This window comes from Ceratina calcarata, unplaced genomic scaffold (genome assembly GCF_001652005.2).
Source record: "Ceratina calcarata isolate Rehan_Ccalc_2016 unplaced genomic scaffold, ASM165200v1 scaffold162, whole genome shotgun sequence".
Classification (NCBI taxonomy): Eukaryota; Metazoa; Arthropoda; class Insecta; order Hymenoptera; family Apidae; genus Ceratina; species Ceratina calcarata.
In genome coordinates this window covers 419,689-440,867 of record NW_017137498.1, presented here as the reverse complement: position 1 = coordinate 440,867, position 21,179 = coordinate 419,689, and the positions used below count along the sequence as shown (strand labels likewise).

Here is a 21,179-nt window from a genome sequence, read left to right as displayed (position 1 = left end):
CGAAAATATATATAACAATTGGACAATTCTTTGTTTCAGTCTTCCATGTGTATAAAATTTTCAATAATTGACTTCCGTGTACAAAGTTTGACAAAGTTTGTTTCATAAATAAACATTGGAAACTCGGAAATTTTCAACTTTTCAACGAGATTAATAATCTCATGTACGTGACGAGATATTCACTGTTGCATGAGAAAGTAATCATATTATCTAAAATAGTTACGCACATGTAAAATCAGTTTCATCCCTTAAATTGAAAATGAAAATCTCTGAGAGGAATTAGTTGTGAAAGTAAAGTTTTTACATTCAGATTTAGGCAATGGCCATTAAACTTAAGCTCTGGAGCTTACGGAGTTTCAGCCTTTTATCTCGGATTCTCCATGATATAAAAACCGACCAATGTTACGCAAAGGGGCATACATTATTGAATATAATTTTACACGGAAGCGTGTGGATGCTATACTTCGTCCTGCGTTATAATACAGGGAAGATTACAAAACCGTGTAAGGAAGCCGAGCCCATAATGCGTCGACGGTGTTGTATTAACAGCCGGCGCGTTAAGGGGGTTGCCGTAACGTAACTGGGATAGTAAATAAAGTAAATGATGTAATAAGCTGGAAGAGAAGAGACGATTGTTCGGTAGGAAGGAACGTGTGGGTGGGAAAACCGGCCGTGTTAAGGGAAAATAACAATTGTCGCCAGGTTAGCATGCGTTCACGTAATTCGGGAGGCGTGTTTTACGCTCTCTCGGGGATATCCTTACTTCTCTTTTCCTCCGTCGTTTCCTTCTCTTTGCCCCGAATTATCCAGATTAAGGTGGCGTTGCAAGGGGTGTGGTGATGGCTTTGTCTGCGACCGCACACGTGCACGCGCACACGATGCCCGCTAAAATTATTAGAGAACCAATTCGTATTTACCTTGTAATTAACAAGTAATTTCATATTTATCCACTCTCTTATATTTCTCATGAATAGTAATTGCAACCAGAATATAAAACATTCATGTTTTACATCACTTCATGGCTGCATTTTATTGCGAAAAATTGTATTATTTTGGAATTTCTATGAAAATTCATGTTAAACTGATAAATAAAATTTCGAGGTAAAAAGATTATATTAATACATTTTCTGGGCACTGTGAGGATGTGTGCAGGTATGTGAGTGTGTTACAATAAACTGGTGACGGTCTCGCTAATGGGGTGGCCTAGCCTTCTTCCCTTTTCTCTTTTTTTCTGTCCGACAGTGAAGCGATCGCGCACCCGGGAGAACAACACAACGCCAGAAGGGTACCAACCCTGAAGGGCTGCGAATCGTGACCGACGCGATGAAGGTTCGCTGGTTTTTCGATTAAACACTACTTTCCTTTCTCTCTTTCTCGTTTCTTCTCTCTTTTGATTTTATCTTCCTCCTCTCACGTGGAATGCCGCTTGTCTCGTTCTCTCTGAGCATGTTCTGCTTTCCTCTTCCAGCATGCATTTGTCATAGTATCGGAGAACAGTCATGCGGAGAACGCAATATTTTAAGCTTGATGCTTTTACAGTTTGATTGAAATCCTTAAAAAACCTTGTGATTTATTTGCGATTAAGGAAACGGAACATATCGATGTATTGATTCTTGCATCGCTTGTGGTTAAAGAAGTAGAACATTTTTAATCATAATACCTCAAGTCGTTAATAAATTTTTATGTTTAAAATATTGCGAGGGCAATGACATGAATTAATAATACGAAACGTGTACATAAATTGAATTTTTAAAAATTTATTTTCTACTAGATTTATGTATCGATAGAATCAATTTGACATAACTCACTGGTCACGTAGGTCGAAAGAAGCGGATATATTGCAGTTTCTTAAATTTTTACTCGTCAGTTCTAACTTACGCCTCTTTGTAATGAAACTTTTCTACGAGATATAGAATTTGCCTTACGCGGCGAACTTTTATCCGGTCCGAGAAAACTTTACTTTACTTGGAAATTGTACGATGTCCTTGATGGCCTATTAAAATTGTAAATACTGTACTCGTTATTGCATTAACGCCGCGTTCGTATTGATACATCCATACAGATTCTTCATGTTCGACCAATTAAGTGCAGTCAAAATCGAAGAAGTAAAATCAGTCGTAATGTCAATCAAGAGAGTAAGCGAAAGGGAAATAAATAGCTTTTAATTTATAGGAAGGTATCTGAGCACGATTAAACAAGTCTTACTTCTCTGCGTTTCTCTTTACCCGCGTCGAACGATTACAAACATTGCACTTTTGTCAAGCATACGGATAAAGGGAAAGTGATAAATCAGTGGAAGTGTTGAATTATTCAAACGGCGCACTTGACTTCCCCCATCCCTCCGCGACGTTTTATTTGCCTTCGAGTAAACGGCGTCGAAACTATCTGCTTGAATTTCTTCTAGCGTACAAACAGCTTTTCGTGTAATTATAGCAATAAAAACATAGTAGAAGTTCCCAATTAAGAAGGCGAGCAAATGCATAATTTGTTAAAATAACTAAATCTGCTAATTAATGAATTATTTATTGCATTATCTTATGAAGTTTTTACTTTATGAAAAACTCTTGAATTTCTTATTCCATAGAATTCATTGAATAAATTTATTTTTCAATTTAAAGGAATTCATCATTTTTCTTTACATTTTATATTTTCATTGAATACTACATTATTCTGATATAAATAATGACTGAATGTGAATACTAATATGTATAAAACCTCATTTAATAAATTACGGACATGTATTACAGACACGACTATTCAACTTTTTCCGTATTATTATTGCCCGTTTAATTAGTCGGTCGATTGGACTCGTGAATTTCCATGAATTTATAATAGCGCCCTACGGGCCAGCGCCTAGACGATTTTAATCAATTTCCGTGGAGTAAGCGAGACCAGAATTTATACGCGTAAACTCCAGAAAAACTTCTGCACAGAACTACTTATGTGAGTCACGTAACGAATGGATGCACTGTACAACCAATCACTTAGCTGTTTCCATTTGATTATTATTATACATATATAGGTACGTGTTCAAATCGTTCTGACTGATACAGAGCCACAGAGATAATTAATGTGCACCTTATTGAATCTTTACAAATGATTTATGACCTAAGCATTAGGAGCTAGCTATTGATGTTCATCAGCATTTATTATGGTTAATTGATATTGGAGAGAAATTACTTAGTGTCTTTATATCTAGTATTTCTTTTTTTATAAATTCATAGCCTATTGACTTTAGAAAATTAGCAAAAGTATAACAAGCAGTATTAAAACAGTTTTTCTGCTTGTCGATAGGAACATATTTAGAAAATACGAATTAACTTCAGAAAATAGAGAAGAATTTCTATAATTAGTGGAATTAATATTGATATACTAACATGTTCTAGTCAGTGGATGAATAGTTATAAATGATGTAACTTTGAGAAACTGTGCCACGTTTAATAGCAAATAACGCGCGTATATTTATTGAATGAATCTGTTTAGAGTGAATAAAGATAAACGTTATCAATAGCGGAATTACTGGATTATTTTCTGTAATACGAACTATGATACGTGTTTGCGTAATATCGCGGTAATACTACCGTAATATATAGCGTCCGTGTAGCTGTCGGTTCCGTTCCCTAATCACTTCACGATATAATTCTGCTTGTGCATTACGTAACAAGGAATATAGGACTCGGGGGAATATATTATGGAGGAGGTTGATACAGGTACATACATATACATGAGAAAGTCTTGCTTGATCCTTGTCGTCTATTCGTTCCGAAAGGGAATAATGAAACGTTTGAAAAGTGGATCGCTTCCGGTGCAAACGCGACGGCGACAGTCTCAAAGCGTTTTAGCAGACGGCCATCAAGTTACTGATTAATTTCAAGCCTCGCGTTAACGTCCTTAAATTGGAATTAAATTGCAGCTAAGTTGGATGCCATGAAAGCAGTTGGAAAAGAATTTATTTCTTATTTTTGTATTAACTCGATAACAATTTGATTACTTCGTGTATTCGATTAATTAGTTCGATTTTATTATACTGTATCAATATCAAATCAATAAGTGCAGGCAATGGAAACAATTGGCTATTTAGCTATTTCATTGACAGAAGTTTTATATGAATTTTAGGTTCGACGAAGCTTCTTAAATGATTATTTCCTTGTATTCTTTTGAAGTTTAACAGAAAGATCTGTACATTATTTGAGGTGTGAATTCCTACGGACTCTGTCTATTAAGATGAAAGCTACATGTATATGTATAACATCATTCCTGAAATTGAAATTTTTTAATCTAAATTTTTCTATTATCTTTGCTATCATGAATTACTGTGAATCATATCAAAATGAAATTTTAATATCTAATTTTAATATTTAATATCTAAATTTTAATATCTATCTTAATTTTAATATCTAAAATGATATTTCGTACACATTCACCTAATAATTTACTATCCCTAATAGAAATCTGAGAAACTAAATAATGCAAACACGAGAATTCAAGACGTGACGAATTTGATAGTTTTATACTCCAAGCGTAGGAACAATTATTCGTACATATCGAGGAATGATCAATACATGCCGTATCAAAACTCCAATTACAAGAGAATTCACGCGTGAAACGTTGACGAATATTTCAATAATAACTATGACCAGCTTTGAGCTGCGAGATTATACAATTCAGAGGTAATGAACGCGCAATAATTTTCTAAATCCATTAACCATTCATAATTATATATTATGCAAGTCAGAATCCTTCATTTGTTATGTTTAACAGCCACCGCGCATTGTGTTATTAACATACGTCGATCGAGCGAACGTGATGAATCAATTTTCGTTTAATCAATCATTGTCTAAAATACGTAAATGTTTAGCATTATGATTGTTATTGCATTTTATTGAGTATCGGCATGCTTGCAATGAATAATCACCAAAGCACCCTAGATTTAAGTTTAAGCTTTCCGAAGAGGTGCTTAAGGACTCAATATTATCTGTTAATGACGAAAAGTCGATTTTTTACACTCATATTTTTGGCCATATCAACGTGTTAAAAAAGAGGGTAATAAAATTTGCAAAAGCGTATAGCAAAGAGGTGCGATTTATCTTGAAATATTTGTAATATAAATTGTTTGAGTCATACAAGTACTTCATATACAAAACCAATGAGATTAATCAAATTTGAATGTACCGTACTAACAATGTAAATAACTGCATAAAATGTTTGCTTAAATGTGACTTGTTCTCTTTGATTTTTCGCATGCAAACCTGAATGACCTTTTTGTACCATATTTTTATATAAATCCGTGAACTAAATGCTAGAACATTTTGTGTAAACGTGTTTATATATATTTAACAGAAATTGACTTGAAATAGAACAGAATTGAACAGAAATACCCCTGTTTTAAATTGTATCCTACATAAAATGTTGTAGCGTTTATCATTTTCTGTATCCTTCAGCTAACTGTACAGCATGATTTTCTAATAAATAAATGTAAATTTGTATGAAATTTCACAGTGCGTAGAACGCTGAAGAACGGTCTCTCGGAAGAGGAGAAGAAGCACATCGCCGCCTACATCAAGGGCTACTAACTGTGATAAAAACTCAAACCCCGTAAAACTCATCCGCGAGAAGAGAGCAAGGTTTAAATCCATAGCACGATCTTCCCTTCGCTGATGCCAGATGCTGACGATATGGCCAGGATTTTACGGAGGGCGCGACCATTGCGAAATACGACAGACACGAGAAGTACCAGATACTATCCTTTAAGAGAGAATCGCGAACATACTCCAAGGTTATACGTTAAAAATGATCATAAATGCACGCGCGTGAGTGTGCGCGCATTGACACTACAGGGTAGTCTAAAATTTAATTTGATATAAATCTTGGAGTAGTTCCTTGTTTTGAACCTACCACAGAATGGTCATTACGTTCATCTTGAAATCGACTAAAGAGCTATGCAGTCAGATGTATATAAAGTGACCTCATCTTTTCATGAAACATTCTTTCAAATTTCCAATGATGCAAAAGGTAAATGACTTTTGTTCGAATCATTTTTTTGCTGGACTGTAGGAAATACCTGAAACATCTTTTAGACTATCATGTACGTGTATGTATATACATATATTATATACACATGCGTATGGGTAGAAATTTAATTGTTTCTATTGCATTCGTCGTCGAAAAACGAAATCCGAGCTTTCAAATTCTATGTTCTCGACTTATATTTCCTGTCGTTCATACGAGTGCTGATGTTTAATTATTTTCCGATTAATTTATTTGATGGCCAATCGATTTAATGTTGAGCATGTCTACGCGAAACACTCATTTTCAAGTGTATTCATTTTATTTTATTTCTCTTTAATGTCTTTTCAAAGAATCCTTTTGGAACATCTATGATACGTGAACGAAAATGATTTACCTAGCGTTTATATAAAAATGTTATATTCGAATAAAGATGCAACGCCGGATCCTAGTTAGAAAACATAATGTCAATTCTCCGATGCTCTCCTCGGATGGAATTACTAATTTAATCATTCAACTCTCGGTCGTATGCCTTAGGAAAATGTACCCACGTTAAATATTACAAAATATTTTATGCATTCGACTGCATCGGAGAAACGACTTCGAGGAATGAGAAACGAAACTCTGAATTGAACTGAAACAAAGAATACGAACAGATTTAGTGTGATCAATCAAGCGACTTTATTCGTGAAATCTCCTTACGACCGGCTGGCAGCTCGCAAGGACGAGCCGCGAGGTCGAACTTACAGGTCAGCCGTTTCCGCGTCACGTTGCGAATGTGGCAACTCTGAAATTTATATCTTCTCCATCTTCTTACTTCGAAAAAAAGGAAAGAGGTCACCAACAGAGAAGAGGGGAAAAAAAAGAAGCGAGAACTTTTCAGATGCATCTTCCACGGTGACAGTTTCCCAGGGAATAAATGCTCGCATGCAAAGCGAGACGACCACATTTCTCAGGGCAATTCGCTTTTGCAATATGCATGGCACGACGCGAGCCAGAGGATTATTGAAATTCGCGCCCCGAGAAGTTTTTTAAGCGCTTACCCTGTGTACGAAGTTCGAACGACAGGAGATAGAAATCAGACAATCTCGTCGAAACGTGCCTCGAACACCTTCTGATTCGTCGATGAATATCTCTCTTTTTTTGAGTATTGTCTCTTGATATCTAAGAAAAAGTCCTGAACAAAATTGAACGAAACCGATTCGATGTCAGGGAATCGATTACTTTCGTGTACGTATTTTTGTAACAAAGAGAACGCGAATTAAGATTATTCATGCGATCAACGGTTTTACTTCCTTTATGCCGATAAATAATCAGTAGGTAGTTAATGTATCCTACCTACTGCGTATATCTACATGAGAATTCGTGAAATAGTGTGATTTGTTCGACGAGACAAGCAACTTAATTAATTTAATCATCATCCTTAATAGGATAATGATCTTATCGCGCTGCGTGGCGTCGCGCAGTTATTGTAATTTTCTGCGAAAATGATTCTTGAAATAAAATTAAAAGCAACTGTAATTAGACGTCTTGTTAATTCCACTATTCCTAACTTTCCTTCCTATAATTTCATGGCGTTTAATGCATCAAGAATGAAGTCAGACTTGGGATAGTCGTACGAACAAGCGAAAATAATGAAAAGGTAAGTACTGTACTTTTCGGAAAGCAATGAAAAGCATAAAAAGATTGAAACGTTGAATAAAACTTGATTTTATTTCATTAAGATTTATATATACAAATATATTTTATGTATACCAATTCCTGAAATAATTTCGAAACAACTTTTAAAATCCTTCACTATAACGCCTTATGAAATTAACTTGGACTGTGCAATTAACTTCTGTACTGAATTAATTTTTCATGGGTATCAAACAGCAAAGTAAAGAATTGAAGAACAAAATATCGGAATGATATCACTTAGGAAAAGGGGAGGGCGCAAAATATACGAACCAAATAAGCCATTTCAGGTTTTTTTTATAACAAACTGTGCTCGAGACACACGATTTATTATTAACCTTCATCCAACTTTAACAACATACAATATAATGTAGTAATAAAAACGTATTCAGTTAAAAGTGTAATAATGGTAGCGACCGATCGAATGAGGGGAAAAAAGATCGCGTTTGTTTGCGACCGCCATTCATCTCCACCACGCGCATCCATTTCAGGCTTATCTCGCGGATTTGCCTCTATCGAGTTCCTTATACGGTCCCCGGGATAAAACGGTCTCTTCGCGTGAAAATCATAGCCGAGAAACGCCGGTGTGCGGCCTCTCGTTAAAACGCTCGCGGAAAAGGGGAAAATGTATGGAATATGGACGCGAAAGAGGAGGGGGACGGGAACGGGGCAGGGTTTGGAGTACGATCGGATAAAAAGGAAGAAGCATACGAGAGGAGGACAGAACTTTTCGCGTGTGATTCATTAGCACCGTTTACGCCGATGCGCTTAATTAATATACGCTAACATCTATAGTCGTGTAGAAAAAACGCACATACACACACTTTCTCCGTCTCTCTATCTCTTTCACATAAAATCATGCTTCCTTTACTCTCTTCCGTTCTTTCTTCGCCCCTCTTTATCTATATTTGTATGTAATTATAGTACGTAGAATAGATTCGCTTCGAACCGGGATTTTAATCATTCGACCAGTTACGCCGTTCGCCTCGGACCCAAATTATCTCGAAGAGGTTCGAATATAGAGACTTGGCCCCGTAGAAACATAAAAATTGTTTTCGATGCATCAGTTTTTCTCTCCTCCTTTGATGGTTTCCTCCTCGTTTCGTAATAGCTGCTTTTGTCGAGCGCAACTGGCTCTTCACCTTGGAAAGCTTTTGCGTGATTCACAGAGAAGAAAACATCCTGAGAATCGACAGAATACTCGAGGACGCGCTTCCCTGTTGCTTCCTATGAGGTAGCTGTTCCTCCTCTTTCCGGCATTATCTCGTTCTGACGGATAAAGGCATCCGAGCCAGTAGCGACGTGCATCTTAATTTTCATAATTTGTCCGATGAGATAAGTCCGTCGTGACAGTTTCACGATCGAAGATACCTCTATTCCATAGAGAGAAAAACCTTTGCTCCACAAACTGTTTTCTTGCTAACTCCGATACATGTTCGTCAAAGTGTACCTCTGGGCCGGGTACCAAGGTTCCTTCAGATCGAAAAGTTCCCGGACAGCTTTCCGAGAGTTCGTTCGATCGGCGACTGGTTCGGCGCGTTTTCCTTCCGCGAATGAAATTCCCCGAGCGAATAAGAAATCCGTCCGCTGTTTCCCTTCTCCCTTTTGTTTTGTTTCTCGAGCACCAAGATTCGTCCGCACTGGCCAAAAAGCGGGTCTCGTTTCGAGGCAACTGCGCACGTTTCACGGAGCGAAAACTGTCTGTAGTAAAAAAAAAAAGAACGTAACTCGCGCGTTCACGTTTAATGATGTTCGTCGCGAACCGGACAGGACTCAAGAAGGCGATTCCGTGCGGATGTGAACACGTGGTAGCATGAGACGCGACGCCGGCGGCGGGGGCGACGCGGTACTCGGAGACGCGGCGACGCGGCACGAAGGCTTCAGAGCTCGTCGTGTTTCGGCCCGCTGAACTCGTCATGCGAGATGAACCCGTTCTTGTCTTTGTCCTCGTGCTGGAATATCTCTTCCACGAGCTTGTCATGGTCCGCTAGCATCTTCTTCACTTCATCGTCGTTTTGCTCCGCCTCGATCATTTGCTTCCTCAGATACTCGCTCACCTGCGTCAATCAATCCTGATTTTAGTCACAACTTATGTTTATCGAGTGAAATGACATCATTAGATACATCCACCATTTCTTTTCCTCATTTGAATTTGTCTTAAAATGACCTAAATTGCGAAATATTTATTTATTTGTCAATACAAAGTTATTCTAAGGTATCCTTTTCATTCTAGTTTATGATACTGAGATATTAATTAACGAAACCAAAGAAAAGAGAGCTAGAAAGACATAAAATCTGTAATTAATAAAAATTCTCTATTTTACTTTTCACTTGGATAATTTACTTTGAAACATGTACCTAGTAAGTAGTTTTTCATTTATTGTATGATATAAAAGGAAAATAATGAGGACTGAATTTCAAGTAACGATTTATGAGATTTATGCAAGATATAATTTAACAAATACTCTTGTTAGCACATGTATTAAATAGTGTATGAAACAGATGACTCGATTGTTCATTCGATAACTGTCAGAGACAAGTTTGCGTAACTTAACAAAGGGATTTCAATATCTACGTAAAAACAGGATTTAAAGCTTTATGACAGTGTGTTTCAAACAGACATAAATTCGAGTCACGAGACCGAGCTTTTATTTATTCCAAAAATGTTTTATTGTGAAAAAGATTATAAAAAAGCTACGTTTACTGGTAGAAGCGGCGTGTTCGTTAAAAAAGCATCAATCGCACAATATTTTAAAATGATTAACTGTTGTGAACGCGAGAGAGAATAAAAAATGGTAAAGGATTAGTCATGCATGTTTGTTGTTGAAAGGGATGAAAAAAATAGCAACAACTGCGTTACAGCCATTTCTCTCGGCGCAATGTGTATGTATTAATCCTTTGCACTTGTACGCCCGAGATAAAACTGACAGCTGCGATTGGTCTACTTTTTGATCCGTATTTTTATGAAATTAATCACTGAAATATTCTATTTTAACAATGAACATAGCTATAGTGTACTCTTTGTTATCAAATAACAACGGAACATTTTCATTGGCTTTTGCTTTTAATTCCTTAATCCGTTTCATGTCGTGTGCAATTGAAATGTACTGTATTGTAGTTTTAATGTGTATAAGATTTGATAAAATATAAGTTTTATATATACAAGTGTTAGAAACAACACCACGGATGACCCTTAGAAAAAAAATGAAAAGAGATCTTGCCATTATTCTCACCTCCTCGCGGGACAACTGATTGTCGTGGTCGCTGTCGATCTCTTTGAACACGTTCGCGCTTGGTGGCGAGTCGCTGATGTTGATCAGCTCAACGTCGAACATCAACGTAGCACCTGGAATCAGAAATATAGGATTTCATTAAAAAAAAACATTGCGTTAATATACATATGGCCAAATGGAACTAAGGGTCTAAACTCTATCTGTGTGATAAGATAGGGAAGCAATGTTATTCCCCAAATTGGTAAAAAATAAAGGTATACGCCATTCGGTTGTTCGTTTTTATATTAACGCTTTGACTGCCGTGTCACCCAAATTCAAGTGACGCATAAAGCTTTCAATGGGCTGTATTGACCGGATCTGGGTGATGGATAGATGGGCTGTTATTTGGCCGACGTGTTTCGAAAAATAGTTAACAGGATACAAGCCAACAAAATATGAACTGTTTAATTGAAAAGAGTATTTTGTTTAGTAGTTAAAGTGTTAAAAGATTTTCGGGTCGTCAACTTTCGGAAAGGGGAAAGTAAACAATACGAAAAATTGACTTTCTCAATCTCGAAAAGTCACGTGACTACCCTAGTCCCTTTAGTACAATATGTTCCATTATTATAGGTTGTAATTATTGATGTTTTATCGGACTATAGATATTTTCTCGACTCCCCTTTGTCACTCACTACTGACACAGGCGAGAAGCCTAAACAGTCGCTGCTAAGTAAACTCCGAGACTAGGGCTACTTTCCGAAACTCGGCGCTCTAAATTCCGTTCAATACGACAGTGCACTCAGAGTCCTTTTCCTCGGGCCTATACAGCGCAGACCCGCTAATAAAATATTTCACGATACTGCTCGGAGTAACAGCCCCTCGTTGTCGAACACGTTCCAAGAAGTTTCCACTCAGACTTGCAAACGCCGCGTCGGCAAACTGGTAACATCCACCCGCGCGCATTCGGAACACTGGAGACCGGAATGAAAATTCTCATTCGCGAGACTGAATTTCTCGCTAATATCGTTTAAACGTCCCCGTGAAGAAAAATCAGAGCGACGAGGAAATTCATGACCAAATAGAGGGTGGATAAGAATGGGGGGGGCAGAAGGGAAAGAGGAAACGAGTTGCTTCTCTATCAGTCGCTGATTTTCCATTATGTTTCACTGATCCCGAAGAACCATCGTGCTGTGACGACGCGCTGATTGGCCGAAACCCAATAAAAATCCAATACGTCTTTGTCAATGCTGACGAAAGACGATTGCTGCAGCTTTCCTATTATTTGCCCGCCCGCGATCTATCCACGTATACCTACGTATACACATATAAATATATATATATATATATATATATATATATTCGCCACGAAAAATCTGTTCCCGCGTCTGTCTATCGACCTGTCCGACATAACGTATGATGGACCCCTTGCCTCTGACGTTTACTACCGATCGTGGTTCCTTTCGTTTAAACGAACGAACAACCGAAAGGAAGAAATCGATTCGCGTTCCCACGTCGAATCTGGAAGATTATTTGGCGAAAAAATTGACAAGAAAAAACAAGACCATCCTTCGAATGAAAAGATTGAAGAAAGATTATGATAAATTATGTGAAAGTGTGTGAATATCTATTTTCTATTATAATTTATATGTGCATTTTCGATACGCATGTATTTTGATATAAAGTGTAGGTCCCTTCGTGCGGAAGATTTAAAAATAATTATTTATTCGAAAAAAACGTATACGTATTGTTTGAAATAAACATTGTTATCGCGTGTCAATTATTCTTTATTACTTCATTACGATGCAATGAATGTTAAACATCATATTTCATGACAGTGCATCGTTAATGAACACATTAAAATATGAAACCCATTCACCAAGCTTTTATGCATTACAACGAACATTCACTCACTGTATTAATAAATAATTTTTACGGAGACAGTCTTCAAAATATGTTGATTTTTCGATGAACTACAACCATTTCCCTCTGAATTATTTTAGTATTCGTTAGTGGCGCGAACAATTCTTATTGAATTTCTATGTATAATTATATATGTATATGTAATTTTGATATAATTATTTTAGATAATTCTGTATCTAATTGATATATCATGATCATTTTGATATAATTATTTTAGATAATTCTCTATCTAATTATAACATATTATATCTGAAATGGATATTGAGAAAATTCGGATACTGAATTTTTGAACCCTTCAACCTGTCAACTTTCAATGAAATGGTAACGGCATAACGTCGTTTGCGAAGCGGAACGTTTTTACGCGGTTAAATAAATAAGAAGCGAGTTTGCCTCGAACTAAATTTGTGCGCTGATTTGGTTATGTATATTGTTCTTCCTTCACGAATGTAATTTCGTTCAATTTAGTTTCGGTTATAAAACGATTGTAAATCATTTTCACGGTACGTCAACCTCTCAATCCTGTTCATCGTATGACGTCAAAGCTCTGTATGCATAATTGATAATCACTTGCTAGGTAGATAGGAAAGCTGTTCACTTAAAATACTAAGTTCTATCTTTACTTCCTCTTCTGTAAATTTTCATTCCTACAGCAGTTCTGTAAGTTTCTATAAAATCTTCTCATTAATATTTCATCTACCGAATATAGAATACATTGTTAATGTTAGTTAATATTAATGTTTTGAGCACAATGTAAGTGATAATCTGTTTGTATGTACATAGAAAATGATAATTGTTAGGTACTTGAAACACTGAACTTTATGTGATACCTCTCCTTTTCTAATTTAATTATTGATATGCAGCTTCAATTTGCATTACGTAATTTCTTAAGTGAGAAGGGAATTGTCAGGATTATTTCTGCAAATTTAATTATGGCTTAACCAGTGGCATACACCATGCGCGTATATCCGTTATGACACGTCTTACGAGCGTCTCCGTTTACGAGATTATCCCGTAACGCGACCCCCGCGTAATAAAGGCGATATTAAAAAGGAAACGAGCTCGTTATCGGTAATACGAGTTTAATTCTCGCAGCGATGCAACGCGACGGGGCGGCCAATTAATTTCATCCCGTCTTTCCTTACGCAACCCCGTGCCGCGTCGTCGACCTGAGGCAATCGTTCCCGGCGATAAGAGGCAACAAATCTATCCGGATTATACAACACCTTGAACGGCCGTGCACTTTTATCCAATAACTGTTATCAACTAAGCGATGAGCTCTTAAGAGCTCTGTCATATATCGTATTGACTGATAAAATATGATGCGAATTTTATTTTATTAAATCGATCATAAGTAGCCATGAATTCTAACGTTTATTGCGTCATAATGTAACAATGATGAGATGCATTAGTTTATTGAACAACGATGAGTTCTTTTAGAACTCAGCTAATCAGAACGCAAATCATATATCAGTTGTCACATCAAACATTCCCAATTGGGATTAATGTACATTAATGAAACATGCCGCGCAATTATTTACTACCTAAATGGATCCAATTAATACCAAATATTCCGACTGAATCCGAGAAATGCACGAAAATATCGCTTCTCAGTGATTTGACAAAAATGATAGAAATAGTAAATTTAAATACTGAAGGGTGTAAAGAAAAAGTAGAAAACTCTGTAGAATATATTTCGGACAATTTTGTAATATCCATTAAAAGAAAGGTTTTATTAAGGGGAATTGAATATCAGTGATGATATTTTATGTGTACTTGCAATTATTATACAGAATAAAAACAATTCAAATTTTTAATCTTTATATGTATAGAATAATAATATTTAGATTTATATAGAAATTATATAGTATATAAGAAATTATATAGAATAATAGTAAATAAAAGACTTTTCGATATACCCTAGCAATTAAATGTAATACCACACATAAAAAAATATTGTAACACGTCATAAAAAGAGCAACAACAAATACACGTATTCCCTAAAAAGGGAATAAGATTATCGACGCTAATGTATTGTAAGATACGTTTGTGTAGAGTCGATGAATACACCCAACCCTAGTTTCCCTGCCACAAAACTGGCAAACACTCGAAAAAAGTTTCACCCCTTTTGTTGGTGACCGTAACATCAACGACAGATGGAATCAAATTCCTTTTCTTTATACGCAATTTCCTCCCGTCTGCGTCTTTCCACCTCCTCCGCGCGCGGGGGATGAAACGATTTTCCTCCACGAACAGAGAAACTTGAGACCTCTTTTCTCCCTTTATTCCCTACCAACGGTACCGCAAACTATTTTCGTTTCTTGACTCCCCAATCCTGCGAAGACCTAGGATGCGAGTTAATGTCATACGATTACCGGACCGAAGGAATAACGGTATGAGTTAATCATTCCATTGTTCCCGAAACGGTACAAGAGGAGCAGCGAGGGAAAAAAGAAACGAATACGAATTAATCTGTATTTAAACGAAGACAATGGCGCGCGCAGCTGCTCGTTTGATTTGTTCAACATTTTTTTCAGGATTATCGCGAGGCGGTAGAGTGTCAAAAGAAAAATATCATACGTGTAATAATTCGTACAAGAAATCATGAAGTTAAATATATATATAACAAATATCATTAATGCATTTAATCAATTTCAATAAATACATTTAAAAATGGAATAGGCTTTTTAATATTAGACAATTAATTATACTGTACGATTAACTTCTTTACTCAGTATTTATGTGACATGAGGAAATAACGGAAAATGTATACAATAATATATAAACAATATGCCAACGATAAATGTGAGATAAATTTAATAAAATTCAATTCACTGAAACGAATATACACAGGCACACTCGAGCAGTTTGAAACAATACCGGAGACTGTAAAGAAGTCGGGACTTGCACTGACTTAAACGTCGCGCCGCGGAAATACTTTTCACGAAGGAGACGAGAGTAAACCCGTGTTGGCCGGCGAAGAAGTTAATTAACCATAAAACGCGCAAACCGCAGCTGCCTTGTTCGCGTTGCGAAGCCCTCGAACGTTGTAATTTCTCGTTGTACGTTTTTCCGCAACAAAGAACCACGGACGTACTCTGGGTGCAGTGAACAATTCGCGCGGCGGTTTGCGCGCTTTTCAGTATGACTACGAAACGTTTTCGCACTACGATCATTGTCGAACTTTAGGAAGAAGTATCTTTGAACGCATAAAATAAAGCGGAATACGAAAGCTATTTAATTGAAATAGTTTTACATATCTGAGTTTGAATTCTTTATAAATAGAGAAGACCATCAGAAGGACCATTGATCTTCAAGATAAAGGATGTAAGGTAAATGCACCGACGGATCAGCCTAGTATTTCCTACTCCTAGACTATCCGCCACATTTTGTTTTGACGTTTTTAAAAACAATTCTCTCTCGGAATTATAGTAATTTTTTCAAAGACAAATAAAACGTATTTCGAAACCATCAGTTAAAAACTAATCTTATCCTTCACTATAAAAGTGAAATATTAATCATGCATGGCATTATATTTGTTGAACACGAATTTTGGGCTTGAACGTATTAAAATCGTCGAACCAACGAAACGTCGCAAAACCCCTTAAAACTATTTTCATCCAACCGAGACAACTCGATTCTTTGCACCAAAAAAGTGAAATGCATATATATAATAAAAGGCAGGAAACATGGGAACGACCTCAATCGAAGATAAATATGTGTACGCGTATTGTGTACGTGTACCTCGGACTAACTTTCGATTTATCTCAAACGCGGAAGATCGTGAAAAAAATGAGCGAACGAGCGTCGCTGTTGATCCAACCCGGGCTGCCTGTCCGATGCGAGGGAATAGCTGCGGCGCTCGATTTAATGGTTGACGCTTTATTGGATTTTCGTGCAATTGCATTTTTTAGTTCGATTTGGCCCGTTACTAACGATCCCTCTTCTGTAGATATCGATTTCGTTGGTCTCGTTCTCGTTTGCATTTGAGGATATCCTTGTAGATAATTTGTGAACAGTTAGCGTTAAATTGGACTCTCGACGCGAAATCACTCAAAATTTTCATTTTCCCTTAGCTCTTCCTCCGTCAGACTTAAACGATAAATCGAATTTGAAATTATCTCCATTTGTTTAGTTTTAATTCTCACTAAAGTTCAATATTAAAAACAAGAAACACTTTGTGTATAAACAACTTTATAGTTCATTAATTAGTGCTCGACGGAAAATTCTCCTTTATTTTATTTATTTAGGTTACGATTTCTTAGTTTATTTTTGTGGAAAAAATTAATTTATAGCCATCGTGCATTAACAGTGTCTATAATTGATATTAAAATGTAGTAAATTATGTATGTCCAGGATGTCACTAATTGTGAAAGACTTACAATGTTCTTCAACTATTATGTTTCTTGAGAATAATTATTGACAATCGAAAAATATAGCGGAAACGACGATATAATTCCAACTCTTGAAGGGTTAAAATTTATAACACGTTATTTGTAGCTACGCCGGCACATTTCGTAGAGGCATTAAGGCGATTGTTTATCACCGGGCAGCGGTAGAAATAATTTCGGTATATCGGATGGAACCCGACCGAGAAATAATAAGAAACTTCAGAGGCAACGGACGTCGTAAAAACATCGACGAAGGAAAGGACTTACCTCCAGGAATTACGTTTCCGGCTCCTTTCTCTCCGTATCCGAGTTCCGGCGGTATGGTCAACTTCCTCTTTTCGCCCACGCACATATCCACCAATCCTTGATCCCAACCTTTAATAACTTGGCCAACTCCCAGCTGGAATGAGAACGGCTGATCTCTGTCCAAACTGTAACAGCCAATAAATGGACGAACGTTTTAAATACTGAAAGGTCCGTGATTGTAACAAATAGTATCTTAAACGTGGCAATCGAAAGAGTCATTCTATTTCCAATAATCAAATTTTGTAACGAAATCGGCATACTTGTAAGAAATCAATATTATCCACGCTTGAGCATCTTTTAAGCTAGCTTATATTTTCCCGGATTGAATCTCGTTACCCAAAATTCGCGTACAAAAGAAAATTTCATTGAACGCCCGTCGAATTTCAGTCTTTTATTCCGGAAGAAAGCGCGCGTCTGTCTGCCGTTTTCCCCGTGAAGGAGTTGCATCGCTGGGGTGTCAATCCGTCGCAGGCTCGTAAAATCGGGTTCACGTATGCCAGCCGATCGTTTCGCGCGTGTCGGCTATGAAAAATTGACAAGTTCATCGGCTGACTGACGCTCGAGGACGAGAATGGCAGAATAGAAACGTGGCGTGCATTTCAGATAAGCTGAAATACGAAACGAACGCGAGAAAATTCAGTACGATTATGAAAAAAGGAAAATGAACGCAAATCAAAAGGCATAAATCAGTCATTGCGTAAAATGTCATTAATGGATGCACTTTATATTATTGTTTACAATTTGAAAAATCTGTCTACATTTTCGAAAAAGGAATACAGATCGTGTATCAACTGTTTTGAAAAAGATTCTTCAAATTGGCAGGATGGGGCGATGATATAACAGAAAAAGTTGGATAATCCAAGAAGATTTGGATGATAAATCTTGTAGAAGAAAGAAGTTGACAAAGTCCAGAATAGGAAAAGTCGGCTGGGAGGCAGGATAGAAGGGACACGTTCACGGGCTCGTTTGAGGCGTCCCGACGTGCGTCGTTACCAGTGACTCCGAGGGGTTGCAACAACGACGCGGGCGACGCGACGGCGACGTCGGGCGCACACGCGAATGCGGATGAAGTTCCGAGTGCAACGAGTAACTATGTCTTGCCGTGTAGAGAATCTCAAGCAGAGGATCTACTGTTGATATGCAGATGTACATGTGAATTCGTCTGCGTACATAATCCTGCGAATTTTTTGTTTCTACTACGTTACTTCTTTTCTTCTTTATTTCTGTTAAACTGTAATAAGGAACAAATGAATCTTTGGGGATTTTTATTATTAAAATGAAATGAAAGTACTCGTCCTATTTTTTCTTTTACAGTATAATACATGATAAAGCATATACATACAATAAACATACAGTCGTGCATTCTAGGGCACCCTATGTAATTGTAATCACTCAATCTTGATAGCGAATGATCTTAAATATAAGAAGGAATAATCGTAATTTTTAATTATATGTCATTTCTGACACGTGTAATTGAGTGCACAGGAGACTGCTTTTTTCTACTGCTTTTGACAAGGAACGAATCGATTCAATACGTTACGCGTAAACAAACAAATTATGAAACCTGTAGACGCAGCCGGCCGAAATCCTCCTAACGCAACTCGTTACCGTGGGCACGGCGACACGGAACGCGCAGAATAATGCCGACAAGTTTCGTGCATAATTACGTTGCGTAAAAGTAATTACACGACGTGTGTAGAAATTCAAGTTCCCCGTACTTTCATGCATTCGCAACTGTGCGTTCAAACCATGCGAAGAATACCGGATACAAGAGTTAATAAATTGATGGAGATTTTTAGTGCAGATAGCGTTTTTGTAACTGTTCATTTTTCATTAACCATCGTTTGCACAGCTTTATATTGTGTCGCATGATACGTGCGATGATTAGGTTTTTAGGTATGCAAACGGGGACAAAAAGGCATGTAGTACCGACGCACAGTTTTACATAGTTCTTTAAAATCGAGACATTTTAAGATTCCAATATGAAAAAGAGATACAAATATAAATATCAGAACACTTGTACGTCCCGTATTTCATAAATAAATTGCGGGGACAGAAATACAGATCTGTCGCTGGAAATATAGGACGACCGGTCACCGTAATGATATGTGAACATTTCATTGATGGAAGTAGAGAATTGGGAAATATGATTGATTCATACAATAATTATTTTGCTCAAAATCGATGAAACCGATCTCGCATCTCGCTCCCTGTCTGCATCACCGTCTGCTCGGTGGAATATTAAAAGCTAGTAAGAGAATCGGTCGATAGACGTGGAGCATTTATTTCATTAACTGGTATTACTTTTCGATACCTCGATAGTCAACGGCTCATCACCGCCTGTCGCGTAATTATTGACTTTTATTTTTGCGAAAGTAACGTAACACGTCTCTCGTCTCATTTACCCTTCAATCATTGCACTCTACGCAATAATTTCCCTACACGTCAAACAGTATTTCTAAACTTTCAAAAAGTTAAACCATGTTGTAAAAGAAAATTAAAAATTCGTTTTTAACCACAATATCGTTATAAAATAATATTTTATCCTCCTTTCTGACGTGAAATTTTACCAAAGAAACGTAGTACTGAATTCGACACAAAATTTACATTAAACTCGGAAAGTAGACGACGCGATAATTAATTAATTACACGAACTTGGCGGTGAAGAATAGGCGACTCAGGCGACGTGTTCTCTCAACGCGATGCTCGGCCGGTGAAAAACGAAACTAACGAAGCCGGGAGAGAAAAGGGTTCGAACGACAATGCGTCGGTGAAAAGGGAAAGTCATAATGGAAGGGAGACCGGGGTGGCCGAAGGAAGGGCATAAGCAGACGGCGGAGAAAAGGAGAAACCGCGATGGGATCACGGAAACTGAGAACCGCCGTTTCAGCTCCAAGCAAATACCTTGAAACTAATTTCTGCCACGATTTTCTTTCAATGAGCGTGAACCTCAAATTGAATCCAAAGACAAAGCGAGACGATTAATCTGGTAGAAACTACAGTCAATATTTAATAAAATAGAACGTGCTATCATTCACAATTTGTTCTTCACAATATAATTTCGTTTATTTATGAAAACCATGTAAACAAAAAATGTTTCTGTTCTTTTTCTTTTTTTTTATACTTGTGCCTTTATGTTTTCAAAGTCAAATAAAAATTAAAAGCAAAATCAAATAATTATTGACTTTCCTCTATTCCGTTTCCCTCATCATTCTCGTTTCTTCTCAATTTTAAATAAACCGATCGCACTAATTCCTCATCCGAGTTTGTACTCGCAATTAACCCTTTCAGTGCAAAACTTAATTGTAGTCACCTGCCGCCAAGTGCCGAGTTCGAAGGCCGACTATGGTTGAACCATTAAAGGTGACAAATGTTCGTTACATTTAGAACGTTCAATAGTAACCTTTCCCCAATCGATTTATCGCTTAATTCTCTTCTTCTCATTTAAATTACCTATTAGTTTGATGCAAAGATAATTGCGATTTTCGTACATAGTGATTGAGGTCATTGCAATGCAAAGAATGTAGATCTATTTTTAATTGAACTGGGAATGATTATACATTTATGGAAATTTTCAATAATTTAAAGGAACACAGTATACAGAAATATGTAAAGAAATACGAAATGTCCAAAGTGAAACACAATTTATAATATTTAAAGGAAAAAACAA

The 21,179-nt window shown here is 36.9% G+C and overlaps 2 protein-coding genes across 5 annotated transcripts in view; one reads left to right on the top strand and one right to left on the bottom strand.

Annotated features, from left to right (window-relative positions):
• Positions 1-6,629, top strand: part of Fhos (Formin homology 2 domain containing) — a 179,948-nt gene extending 173,319 nt beyond the window's left edge. For 2 of the 3 annotated variants that reach the window (XM_026819781.1, XM_026819782.1), the window contains one exon: positions 5,500-6,629. In XM_026819781.1, coding sequence (XP_026675582.1) covers positions 5,500-5,573 — 74 coding nt within the window. In that variant the 3' untranslated portion in view covers positions 5,574-6,629. Of the gene's footprint in view, positions 1-1,242; positions 1,330-5,499 lie in introns of all 3 variants that reach the window. The other variant, XM_026819783.1, reaches the window with a different exon arrangement.
• Positions 6,630-7,963: 1,334 nt separating this feature from the next.
• The window catches only part of Fkbp14 (peptidyl-prolyl cis-trans isomerase Fkb14), an 81,853-nt gene continuing 68,637 nt past the window's right edge, over positions 7,964-21,179 (bottom strand). The window contains exons 2-4 of one of the 2 annotated variants that reach the window (XM_018037221.2): positions 17,471-17,634; positions 10,905-11,029; positions 7,964-9,740 (exon numbers count right to left, since the gene is read on the bottom strand). In XM_018037221.2, the coding sequence (XP_017892710.1) occupies positions 9,564-9,740; positions 10,905-11,029; positions 17,471-17,634 (466 nt within the window). In that variant the 3' untranslated portion in view covers positions 7,964-9,563. The remainder of the gene's footprint in view (positions 9,741-10,904; positions 11,030-17,470; positions 17,635-21,179) is intronic. The other variant, XM_018037222.2, reaches the window with a different exon arrangement.